Here is a 13,785-nt window from a genome sequence, read left to right as displayed (position 1 = left end):
TAAATCTGGAAAATAGTTAGATGGAAAATTTCAAAAGAAAAAACAGCACCTGAAAAGTATCCACTCACTACAGCACCTAAAGACATGTACGTGGCTTCAAGTAAACCTGATACATGATAGTCTAAACATCACAAAGTAGATAAGATGGGAGTGTCCCTTTACTTTACCAAAGGATCCTTTACACTGAAAGTGGTTCAACATAAGATTTCTTTAAGTATAGGTTTCTTTACGGAATTTCAAGTATCATTCCATTTATAAAACTTTGACATATACACCTTTTTTTCTGGTCAAGTAATAACATGAAGGTATAATAAACACTAAGAAAGAAAACTGACAATTCCAATATATGTTTAAATGAAACTACAGAAAGATAAAATTCAATTTCTTGCCTAATTATGCACCAGTAAACAAAAATATTAATATTTAAAATCTTTATGATCTTCACTTCATAAATTATGTAAATGCCTAACCACTGCACTGTACACCTGAAGCTAATATAAAATACTGAATGTCAACTATAATTAAAATATATATGTATTAGGGGTGGCCGGATGGCTCAGTCGGTTAGAGCGCAAGCTCTTAACAACAGGGTTGCCGGTTTTGGGCCAGTGAGCTGTGCCCTCCACAACTAGACTGAAAACAACAAGCTGCAGCTGAGCTGCCAGAGGGGTGACTGCATGGCTCAGTTAGTTAGAGCGCGGGGAAAAAAAACCCCACTCTCCTCTAATAAAAGGCAGTAGCTCCGCATCCTTCCCAGCCAGTGTACGTGGCTACAGAAGGTCCTCTTAGCTGGGGCTCGCCAGCACTTACATAATGGACAGTGTCACTACTTAGTGGATGAACTGAGAGTCCAACTCCTTTTTATCTAGACAACAAAGTAGGGAGACTTTTGTTTAAACTCACTCAATGACACTTTCATAAGATTTATTCTTAACCAGTTTTTTGGATCATAGAACCATATGTGAATCTGATAACTGGTATAGGCCCTCTTCATCAGAAATATGAATACCTACACAAAATTTTATCTAAAATTTCAGGGGATTCACAGATTCACCAGAAACCCAGATACAGAGGAGTCTTTTACTGAATATCACTATAAAAATCTTTATTATTGTTAGACTAATTATTTTCATAGCTGAGCTAAAATATAACCTTTCTCCAAATTTTAGATAATTAAATTAGATTAAGTATTCCTTCCAGGGTAGTTATGGTTCAATTATTTTTATACAATTATTTTTCCCAGAGTTGTTATGGCTATGAGAACATCTCACTTTAGTATATTCTTATTATTGATATTTATTTCCTCAAAGAACACATCTCTTTAACATAACTTTTTGAAAGAAAGATGTAATGATAATCTATAAAATCACAAGAGACATTTTTAATGCATTTTAGTCATTTCAATAGTTTAAGTGAGTTATTTTAAGTGAGTTTTTAAAGATCACTGTTCAAGAGAATTTAAATGAACTTCCAGAAAACTAGAGTAACATGTGTAACACATAACATATATAATCTCAAAATTACACTACTGAATATGCAGTTTAATAAAGGAAAAAATAAGTTCCATTTATTTTGACGACATTAAGTGATTCAATAAGTTCAATTGTACTTTCAATCAAGGTAAGAATATATTCAAATATAAATATATGTAAAATAAGTAATTATATATGATTATATTTATGAATTATTATATCCTCATTGAAACCTAGTATTCTGAAGAACTGTGCCTAAATCAACATTGAAAAAGAGTTATTCAAAGACATTAACTCACCCAAGTTGTGAATAATTGCTTGCAGATTTTGCTAGTTTTGTCATTGACCTGGAGTATGCCTCTTCTATTGTAGCTCTGTTAAATCAAATTTCCATGTTATCTCGTGTTTAATGACCAAACACATAGCAAAGTTATCAAAATACAATTAAAACTATAGAAACAAAAAGATAACTCAAATTATATGTTAAAAATAAGTTGGTATGTGGTCATGAATTTCTGACCTATCTTTAAATACCCTTTGTGCACATCTACTTAAAGAACTAGTCTGGTGTAGCACTAAAATAATTTGTATCACCAAAAAAACTTCATGAAGTCACTGAAGTCACTACTCTTTTTATCTTTAGTACCACTGTTTATTTAAACAGAAAATACAAGAGTACTGCTTCTTGTAGTCTCTCTCTCTGTAAACTGACTCAGTGTGAAAGCTATTTGTTTTTAATACTCACTTGGTGCACTTAATATAATTTTATTATTCTTCAACATTGTGATTTATTATGCATATTTAATAGAACAGATTGATAATCATTTGTTCAAAACTAAATATGAATTATTAGCAAGTGTGAGGTCCTGAACTTCATAGCTTAATCTATTATGTGATTAGATCTAAAATGCCAACAAACAAGTATTTCACCCTACAATTTTGTGGTTTATATAGCTACTATTTAGCTGATAGGCTTTTAGGCTTTAAAAAAATAAATCAATGAAAGCCAATAAATACGGGATAAAAGAAATTTTTCATAGACACATAATATACATATACAAAATATGAAGCTGTCTTGGCCTTCTTAACAATACAAAACTTCAGTCCTATCTTACCTCTCCGTAATTACCCCGTGGCGTCTCAATCTGCGCTACCTATTAACAGTGGAACAGTCTATAAACCACCACTGCCCTTCTATTTATTTTGATAGACTCAACTTTCTGCTTTTAATGTCCAAATCTGGATCTCCACACTGCTCTTGCATCTGTTTAAACCATCTGTTGAATATCTAAATGCCTCATGTACAACTCTACTTAGATTATCTTAATCACCTCATACTCAGATTACCCACACTAACCTTATCTCCAAACTCTTCTCCAACCCCATCACCACAAACACCAGCCTCTAACAAAAAGGAGCTCTTAATAGTATCTGCCTCTCACTACTGGCATTGTGACTTTTTTCTGCTCCTTTAAACGTTGTCTTTTTAATATACTATATTACAAGGGTAGTACTTTGATAATTTAAAAAAGTTAATAAGAAATATTAACAAAGAAATATTAACATCTCAATGGATACGTTTAACAGCTAGGGGAAAAGTGGTTTAATCTCCAGTAATAATGAATTGATACAAAAATTTCCCAATGAGGAAAACCAGAGAAAACATAGGGGGAGGGAGGGGGTGTGTGACTAAAAGACATCAGAGAACCAAAGAGGCAGTTAAGAATCAGTAGGCTAAAATCCAAGAGAAGAATATCCAGAGAAGTGAGTCATATATGTAGGGCAGCTTTTCCCTCGGGGGCATCTAGAACAAGCAGTTAAGACTGAGAAGTGGAGCAGAGCTTTTCACAGCCTCACAAGGTAAGGGAGACTAAACTACAAATTCAGACCTGCCAATGGTGGGAAGCATGGGAAATCCCATTCCCTTTAAGTGGAGACTCAGAGAGTAAGGATGAACCATAAGTAGGCAAGTCCTCAAAGGGACTGCAACCTGTATCTCTTCAAATCCTGATATTGGATCCTGTCTGGATGCTTTATACACATACGTTCATGAAACCACCAGGCATACAGGGAGGCAAGACAAGATGAACAACAAAAAAAATGGGAACAAATTAGCAATGTCCCAAAAGCTGAAGTTATAAAACTTAGACCTTATGAGTTTATGTATTATGTTCAAGGTGATAGATTAAATCAAGAATTTCAGTAGAGAACTAGAAATCACTTTTAAGAAGTGGAGCAAATTTGAAAAACAATTTCTATGTCTGAAAAATATAACAAAAATTAGTATCTCAATGGATAAGGTCTAACAGCAGATTCAATACACAGTAGCGAAAATTAGTAAACTAGAAGAGAGGTAAGAAAACTCTCCTGGAATAAAGCGCAAAGAGACAAAAGGATATAAAACAGAAAAGAGAAATAAAGGACAAAGGACAAAGCAAAAAAAACCCCTAACATATGTTGTAAAGTGAGAAAGAATGGGTCAGAAGAAATACCTGCAGAGAAAACAATGGAGTATTTTCCAAAACTGACAAAAGATCATCAAACCACAGATCCAAGCAGCCCAACAAACCTTAAAAGGATAAATAAAAAGATATCTATAACTAGTTACACCATAGTAAAACTGCTGAAAATCAAAGACAAAAAAGTAAAACACAAACCTATGAAACTCTAAAAAGGTAACACAGGAGAAAACCTAGATGGCCCTTGGGTATAGTAAACTAGAAGAGAGGTGAGAAGATGTCTTTTTAGATACAATACCAAAGACACAATCTGTGAAAGAAATCATTGATAAGCTGGACTTCATTAAAATTTAAATTTCTGCTCTGTGAAAGATAATTATCAAGAAAATGAGAAAACAAGTCACAGACTGGGAGAAACTATCTGCAAAAGGCACACCTGAAAAAGGATTATTATCCTATATATAAAAGAACTCTTAAAACTCAACAGTAAGAAAAACAATCTGATTAAAAAATGGGCCAAAGGCCTTAACAGACACCTCGCCGAAGATGATATACAGATGGAAAAATAAGCATATGAAAAGATGCTCCACATCATACGTCATCAGGAAAATGCAAATTAAAACGCGATACCATTATATACCTAATAAAACGGCCAAAGTCTGGAACACTGACAACACCAAATACTGGCAAGGATGTGGAACAAAAGGAACTGCTGGTGAGAATGCAAAATGATACAGCCACTTCGGAGGATAGTTTGGCAGTTTCTTATAAAACTAAACATATTTGTACCCTATAATCCAGCAATCGTCTTCCTTGGTATCTACCCAAAGGAGCTGCAAACTTAGGTCCACACAAAAACCTACACATGGATGATTACACAGCAGCTTTATCCATAATTGTCAAAACTTGGAAGCAACCAAGATATCCTTCAGTAGGTGAATGGATAAATAAACTGTGGTAAATCCAGACAATGGAATATTATTCAACACTTAAAAAAAAAGAGCTACCCAGCCATGAAAAGACGTGGGGGAACCTTATACATATTACTAAGTGAAAAAAGCCAACCTGGAAAAGCTATTATGCATTGTATGATTCAAACTATTCTGTCAAAACTATGGAGACAATAAACAGAAGATTCTTAGGGCAGTGAAAACACTCTGCATGACACTATTAGATATATGTCATTACACCCTTGTCCAACCCATAGAATGTACAATACTAAAAGTGAACCCCAAGGTAAACTATGGACTATGGGTGATTATGATGTGTCAGTGTAGGTTCATTCTTGGTTAAAAAAAAAAAAAAAAAAAGTATCATTCTGGAGTGTGATGTCGATAATGGAGGAGGCTCTGCATGTGTGGGAGCAGGGGGTATATGGGAAACCTCTGTGCCTTCCTCTCAGTTTTGTTGTGAACCTAAACCTGCTCTAAAAAAATCCTTTTTTTTTCCTTTTTTTTTAGAATTCTATACCCAGCAAAAATATTAATGAAAGTAAACCCCTAATGAAATAACAGATCTAGGTGATGATCGTCAATGGCTAGCACCACAAAACAGATATAACCAGATATTATTAATATGTACCTCCCGTGGAAGTGCACACAACTTACTTAGTACTTTTGTCAAAATATTGAACTGAATCTGATCAAGCTGCTAGATTTCAATGACAATTTACAAGAAATATAGGAGTAAAGGAAAATGTTGCATAAAAGTATGACTATGCAATTAGCATATTCCAGGATATGGGACCCTCTATAGAACAAATTATTTGGTTTCTTCAACAAAAACAAAAGTTCAGGAGCAGGTAGGGAAATCTACAGAGTAAGAGATTCAAAAATCATATCAACCAAATGTAATGTATAAATCTTGCTGGGATCCTGATTGGAGGAAACCAACTACATGTACTCTGTGTGTGTATGACAATCGAGGAAAACTGAGCAATGACTAGATATTTGGTGATACTAAGGAACTAATACTGTATTTTTAGAAACCAGGTGATGGTTATGTTTTTTTTTTGAAAGCCCTTACCTTCTACAGATACATCTGAAATGTTAACAGATGAAATGTAATGTTTCTAAATCTGAGATTTGCTTCATAACAATTCAAAAAGTAGTGGTATGGAATAGATGGAAGAAGACTGGCCATAATTTGGTAACTGTTGAACCTTGGTTGCAACATGGAAGTTCACTATACAGTGGTACCTCGGTTTTCTAACGTAATCATTCCAGAAGACCGTTCGAGTTCTGAAACATTCAAATACAGCCGACAGCTAGGCCTCAGGATCTTGCACTCAGCGGAAGCAGTGTGACATGTTCGACTTCCGAGACATGTTCGAAAACCAAAGCATTTACTGCCGGGTTTACATATTTATAAACCGAAGTGTTCATCAACGAAGACGCTTGAATACCAAAGTATTACTGTATTAAGTTCATAATTTTCCTGTACGTTTTATATGCCTGAAATTGTCCATAATAAAAGTTTTTCAAATGAAGACAGAGCTATGCTCAGACTAACAAAGACTGAGAATTCATCACCAGCAAATCCACATTAAAGAGAATATTAAAAATATGTTTTTAAAACAGAAGAAAAACGATCCAGGACAAGTATCAGGAAAAAAAGTAAATAACTTTAATAAATCTAAATAATGACTATACAAAAATCCTAAAAATATAGAATAAAATACGTTAACAACCTGAGAACAAAAAATATATTAGAATATATTTTTTAAATTATCATTAATTTTGTTGGATGAGTATTATTCTTTAAGTCCTTAGTTGTTAGAGACACATATGTAAATATCTATGGACGTAACAATTTGATGCCAGGGAATTGCTCTAAACAAGACTGGCAAAGTACTAATAATTGGTGAAACTGTATTATAGCTCATTACTTAGTGGTTTATAATATTTTCTCTATTTTTTAAGTTTGAAATATTCCATAATAAAAAGTTAAAGAAATACAGAACAAAAATGGCATATAAGTGTATATTTCCACAATAAAAAGTTTTTTAAAATGAAAATCTTTTAATTTCCACAGTAAAAAGTTACACACAAACATACAAATGGCATATAAAGTATAGAAGTCAGGAAGTGATAGTGTTATAAGCTTCCTACATTTTCAGGAAGAGGGTAAAAGTACCAATTATTATTAGAAGTTAACAGGTCAAGGAAGTATGATGTTATAATCTCTAGGGTAAGCACTAAAAGAATAGTACAAAAGGGTGTTATTTCTAAGCTAATAGAAGAAAATAGAATTTTTAAAGAATAGGCCAAAAGGCAAGAAAGAGGAGGAAAACATATAAAACAAGTAGAATAAATAAAAACAAAACCAAAGCAGTACAGGGGTTGGTAAACTACAACACCATCAGCCAAATCTGGTCCACTGCTTGTTTTTGTAAATAAAGTTTTATTAAAACATAGCCATGTTCATTTGTTTATGTGCTGACTCTGGCTGCTTTTGTATGAAAACAGCAGTTGAACAGCTCCAAAGGAGACTGGATAGCACCAAAGCCTAAAATATTTATTTTCTGTACCTGTACAAAAAAAGATTGACAACCTCTGAGACAACAGACATGAAAATAAATATATCTGTTATTATACTGAATGCAATTAACTAAATACTCCAATTAAAAGATAAAGATTGACAAAATGCCTTTAAAAATAAGAAAGAAACACATCTAAACCACAAGGACACAGCAAGGAAAAGAAAAAAAATATGTACCATGCAAACACTAACCAAACCAAACTGATGACATTATAGTGACAACAATGTAGACTGCAAGGCAAAAAACACTGTAAGAGATATAAAAGGACACTTTGTAATGATAAAAACTTTCAATTCACCTGAAGATGTAACAGTTTTAAATTTACATCCACCTACTAGCATGGCCTCAAATGTATAAAGCAAAAAACTGACAGACTACATGGATAAACAGACAAAAATCACCCTCAAAATGAGAGATTTCAGTGCAACTCTCTCAGAAACTGATAAAGTGAGGATGAAAACAAAAACAAAAACAAAAAACCACCAAACACCATTGACGATATATCAGAAATGAAGAACAGAATTCACAAACTTACCATAATAAATATATACAGAACCTTACATACAACAAATACAAAATGCAGTCTTTTCAGATACGTACAGATATTATCAAATTTGACTCTATCCTATTCCATAAACCAAATGTCAACAAATTTCAAGACACTGAAATCATACAGAGTATGTTCTCTAACCACAATGCAATTCAGTGTATAATCCAGGGGTGTCAAAACTGTGGCCCACGGGCCAACTGCAGTCCGCATCCATTGTTAATTGGCCCACAGCAAATTCCAAAAATATATTAGTTTACTTAAATAAACCAGGTGAGGCAATACGTACTTCACCTCGAATGAGTGGCCCAGCTGTTTTTACCGCATATGGCCCTTGTTAAAATACGTTGAAAAAAGTTTGGACACCCCTGTTATAATCAATACCAAAAATATTCCTTAGAAATCAATATATATTTGGGAATTAAGAAATAAACTTCGAAATAACCCAGGAAGCAAAGGAGACAGCAAAATGACACAAAACATATTAAAACTCAATATAACGAAAACCCTATTCTCAAAACTAATGGGTGCAAAACAAAAGCAATGCTTGAGTGAAACTATATAGACTTAAACGAATATATTGTGGGGGGGAAAGCATTGAAAATCATTAAGTTATGCATTCATCTCAAAAAGTTAGAAAAAAGAACAGCAAACTCAATACAAAGTCAATGGAAATAAGGAACAAAAGCTAATAATAGCTAATAAAATAGAAAATTAATACACAAAAAGAAGATCAACAAATCCAATAGCTGGTTGTTAATAAAAACTACTAAAATCAACAAATGCCAAATGAGACTGATCATGGAAAAGAGAAGGCACAAACCATCAGAAATGAAAACTGGGACATCAGTACAGATCCTGCAGACATTTTAAAAGTTCATTAAAAAATATTAAGAATAGGAAATCCTGGGCCGGCCCGGTGACTCAGGCGGTTAGAGCTCCGTGCTCCTAACTCCGAAGGCTGCCGGTTCGATTCCCACATGGGCCAGTGGGCTCTCAACCACAAGGTTGCTAGTTCAACTCCTCGAGTCCCGCAAGGGATGGTGGGCAGCGCCCCCTGCAACTAAGATTGAACACGGCACCTTGAGCTGAGCTGCCTCCGAGCTCCCGGATGGCTCAGTTGGTTGGAATGTGTCCTCTACAACCACAAGGTTGCCAGTTCGACTCCCGCAAGGGATGCTGGGCTGCGCCCCCTGCAACTAGAAAATGGCAACTGGACCTGGAGCTGAGCTGCGCCCTCCACAACTAAGACTGAAAGGATAACTGTACGCTGAATGGCACCCTCCACAACTAGGATTGAAAGGACAACAACTTGACTTGGAAAAAAGTCCTGGAAGTAAACACTGTTCCTCCATAAAGTCCTGTTCCCCTTCCCCAATAAAAAAAAAAAATCTTTAAAAAAAATATTTTTAAGAATAACTTCTGGCCAATAAATTTGAAAATTTAGATGAAATGGAAAAATTCCTTAAAAATATAACTTACTAAACTTACAGAAGAACTAGAATAGCTGAATAGCCTGTAACTATTAAAGAAATTAACTACCATGTTGCCCCAAAAATAAGACCTAGCCGGACAATCAGCTCTAATGCATCTTTTGGAGTAAAAATTAATATAAGACCCAGTCTTATTTTACCATAAGACTGGGTATGATATTATAATAGAACATAATATATAATACCAGGTCTCATATAACATAACACCAGGTTTTATATTAATTTTTGCTCCAAAAAACGCATTAGAGCTGATTGTCCAGCTAGGTCTTATTTTTGGGGAAATGGTATGTAATTTAAAACCTCCCTACAAGACAATTCCAAGCACAAAGGACTTGACCAGCATATTCTATTCTATGAAACATATAACGAAGAAACTATAATCTTCCACAAATTTTTCCAGAGAATACAAAAATAGGGTATGCTCCCCAACTCATTTTCTGAGGCTAACAAACCTTGACATCAAAACCTAACAAGGACATTTAGATAAAGGAAATTTTCAGGCCAATCCTGCTCACAGATATACATGCAAAAATTCTAAATAAAATAGAAGCAAACTGATCCACCAGTATATAAAAAGGACAATACTATCTCCACCAAGTTGAGTTTATACCAGCAATGGAAGTTAACATTCAAAATTCAATGTAATTCAGATTAACAAGGTGGAGAAAAAAAAGAAAAGGAAAGACCTATCATCTCAATAGATGCAGGAAAAGTATTTTACCAAATTTAACATCCATACATGATTTTTAAAAAAGGAAAAACAAAAACCTTATCAAAATAGTATGTAAAAGGGAATTCAATAATCTAACAGTAGGAAAAAAACTAGAACAAATACACCATATTTAAGAATGTCTACCATCACCATTGCTATTAGCATTACACTGGAGCTATTAGCCAGTACAATAATTCAAGAAGAAAAAATAAAAGGTATAAAGGATTGGAAAGGAAGAGATAAAACCTGTCATTTGCAGGAGATGATCGTACACATAGAAAATCCAAAAGAATCTACAGATAAATTATCAGAATAAGCAAGAATTGTCTGGTTGCTGAACACAAAGTCAGTATATAAAAATCAACTGTTTATATAAATTTGTAACATGTAACTAACGAAGTGCTTTTACCCAGAATCTATAAAGAATTCCTTCAATTTATTTTTTAAAAAGGGGGAGAAGAAACAGAAAAATAGGCAAGAGATGACTAGGTACTTCATAAAAGAGAAAATGCAATGGCCAAAAAACATAAAATGATGCTCAACCTCATTATTCATCAGGGAAATATACATTAAAACCACAATAAGATATTACTTCTCTGAATGACATGGAGCCACTGGAACTATCAAACAAGGCTGCTGGCATAAACTGGTTCAACCACCTTAGAAAATTCTCTAGCATTATCTACTAGAGTTGAGCACGTGCATACTCCATGACCTGGCAATTCCACTCCAGGGTATATATAATACCTAACACGAGTATGTATATGTATACCAAGACACATGTGCAAGAATATTCAAAGCAGTATTACCTATAATAGCAAAAAACTGGAAACAACCCAAATGTCTGCCAAGAGTAGATAAATATATTTTGGTATATGTATACAATTTAATGTTAAATAGTGTTGTAAATGAATTATACTCAACTCAATACAAATGAATCTCACAAATAGTGCTGAGTAACAAGAATTAGGCAAAAGAATACCTACTATACGATTAAATTGATATACTTAATACGGAGTTCAAAAAATAGGTATAACTTTGACAGATGAATGGACAAACTGTGATGTATCCATAAATGAAATACTACTCAACAGTAAAAATGAATGAATCACTGATACATGCAACATGGATCAATCTCAAAATAATTATACGGAGTGAAAGCATGAGACGGAGTACATTCTGCATGATTCAATTCATATAAAATTCTAGAAAATGCAAACTAACATAAGTGTCAGAAACAAATGAGTGGTTAAAAAAAGAGAAAGAAAATGAGTGGTTGCTTAGGGATGCGAAGAAGGGACAGGAGTGAGAGTACAAAGGGGATGATGAACATGAGTGTACGCATATGTCAAAATGTAGCAAATTATGATGTTGATTGAGATTGTAAGAGGTGTTTTTGACCTAGTCAGAAAGATTAGGAAAAGAATTCCTGTAAAAGTGACCACATTGCTGAGCTCTAAAGTATAAACAGGCATTAACTAGGTGAAGAGAGGAATAAGCATGTACAAAGCGTGGACCAGAAGAAGCCCTGTCAATAATACGGTCAACGTCTCTGGAGAGGGAATAATAAGAATTCTGGTGTGACCTAAAGCTTGAAAGGTAGTTCTAGGTCAGACCATGCAGGCCTATCTTAAGGGCACTGGGACGCCTCTGAAACGGTTTAAACAGGAGAGGTAACAAAAGCATTCCAATTACAGTGCAGAAAACAAATTGCAGGAGACCAAGAATGAACGTAGATAGACCAGTTAGATGCTATCGCTGCCGTTCAGGCCAAATTAATGGATTGGAATAGGATAATATCTTGGATTTGGATAGTGAAGTTAGAGTCATTCTATCAAAAAATCTTTACTGAGGTGTTTGCTAAAGGAACAAGCACTATCCCAAGTGCAGGAAAGAGCAATAAGCAAAAATGACAAAATTCCCTGCCATGAAGAAAAATAAAGTAGGGAAGGGGGAGTGAAAGGAGGGGTTGTCTCACTGCTCACAGAAATATAAAGCGGTTAGATTCTAGGTCAAGAAGGGATGGCCCAGGGGTCCTGGACTTCTTATGGTGACTGACATAAACATGGCTAAAAGGCATAATGACAACTGCCTGATGGTGTCAAGGTAGACAGTTCCAGTAGTGATGGAAGTGTCGGGAAGAAGGAAGGCTAGGGGACATGCCAGCGATGCAGCGTTCTGAGACCTCTCCTTTACTCCTGCCAATGCTGTATAGACGCCAGCCAGGGATAGCTTCCTCCATAGTACTTAGAGCTTTTGGACTGCCTCTTAACTCCATGAGAGAGATGGAAGCCTTAAGAGGGTAAGTGTTAAATGAAACAGTTTGTTCCCCAATTCCTACCAGTCAGTAAACTCCATGAAGGCAGTGGTTGTATCTTTACCACTATATTCCCAGAATCTGGACAAATGCCTCGCACGCAGCAGACATGGACTATATGACGACTATATTGTTGAAAGAATAAATGAATGATCTAAAGGCAAAATGTCCCTATATTATCAAGGTAAAGATTTTAAATGTGTTCATATAAAAATTACAAGTGGGGCTTGCCACAAAACAGCTTTAATGAAATCAAATTAAACTGATTTTTAATCGTTTCTAAATTGACTACTATATCCTAAGAGTCTCAAAGACAATCAGATTTTATAAATTTGCAGAATTTACAAATATATAGAGGACTTTTTAAAAATAAAAGTTATAATAATACATAATTAAACTACAAGTTCGATAAACTTGTTCTTCAAATTATTTTACTATGTCTTAATGATTTTTATTTAAAGAAATGGTAATATTTTATCCTATAAAGTTCCGCAATTTTCTATTTTATCACCTTGCTAGCATATTCAATAAAAAATATGTAGATAGTATTTTCAAGCCACCTGGAGCTACAACTTAGCCCTCAGTGTATAGATCACAGATAACCACTACTCTCAAGTATAACTACACTATACTTTTAATAACTGTAGTTGATTACCTTAATCCAAATCCAACCCAATCTTTCTCAAGTATTTATAGTCTAAAATTTAACATGTAATGAATTGTTAAATGACTTTAAAAAATACATACCTTTCTCTTACAAAATCTGCTAGTTCTTTCGTCGATATCTGTCCATGTTTCATATTATGGTAAAGGACATCAAAGCCACTATTTTTTTCCCCCTACAATTTAAAAAGATTTTTAGTTTAAAAAAAAACAGAGATCAAAATGACTTAAGAATAATCCTATGCTAACTAATATGCAATTCTGATGCTCAGGTGAGCTGTCTTTTTTTAAGGATTGTTGCTCATTGTATGACTTTAAACTGTATCAAAGAAATACTACAAGGTTTCATAAAGTTTAGAATTTATTATATATACATACATATACAACCACATACGTATCATACTCTAATCACTCATAACGGTATATTAATGAAACTAAGTCTGAAATTTTAAGAAATAATATGCAGCATAACTTAGAAAAGATAAACACGGACCTCTTTAAGTACATTACCAAATCCCAATTCTTTAACATGCATTCAGGGATTTCTGATTATTTAACTCAAAGTCTGTGCTTCAAAATAA

The 13,785-nt window shown here is 34.1% G+C and overlaps 1 protein-coding gene across 1 annotated transcript in view; it reads right to left on the bottom strand.

The window, feature by feature from the left end:
* Positions 1–13,785, bottom strand: part of FCHO2 (FCH and mu domain containing endocytic adaptor 2) — a 106,735-nt gene that overhangs the window by 79,594 nt on the left and 13,356 nt on the right. The window contains exons 2-3 of the mRNA XM_088796565.1: positions 13,289–13,380; positions 1,772–1,846 (exon numbers count right to left, since the gene is read on the bottom strand). Coding sequence (XP_088652691.1) covers positions 1,772–1,846; positions 13,289–13,380 — 167 coding nt within the window. The remainder of the gene's footprint in view (positions 1–1,771; positions 1,847–13,288; positions 13,381–13,785) is intronic.

Source organism: Rhinolophus sinicus, chromosome 3 (assembly GCF_057876585.1).
Source record: "Rhinolophus sinicus isolate RSI-liver-muscle chromosome 3, RSI-T2T, whole genome shotgun sequence".
NCBI classification, from domain to species: domain Eukaryota; kingdom Metazoa; phylum Chordata; class Mammalia; order Chiroptera; family Rhinolophidae; genus Rhinolophus; species Rhinolophus sinicus.
This window is presented reverse-complemented; position numbering and strand designations above follow the sequence as displayed.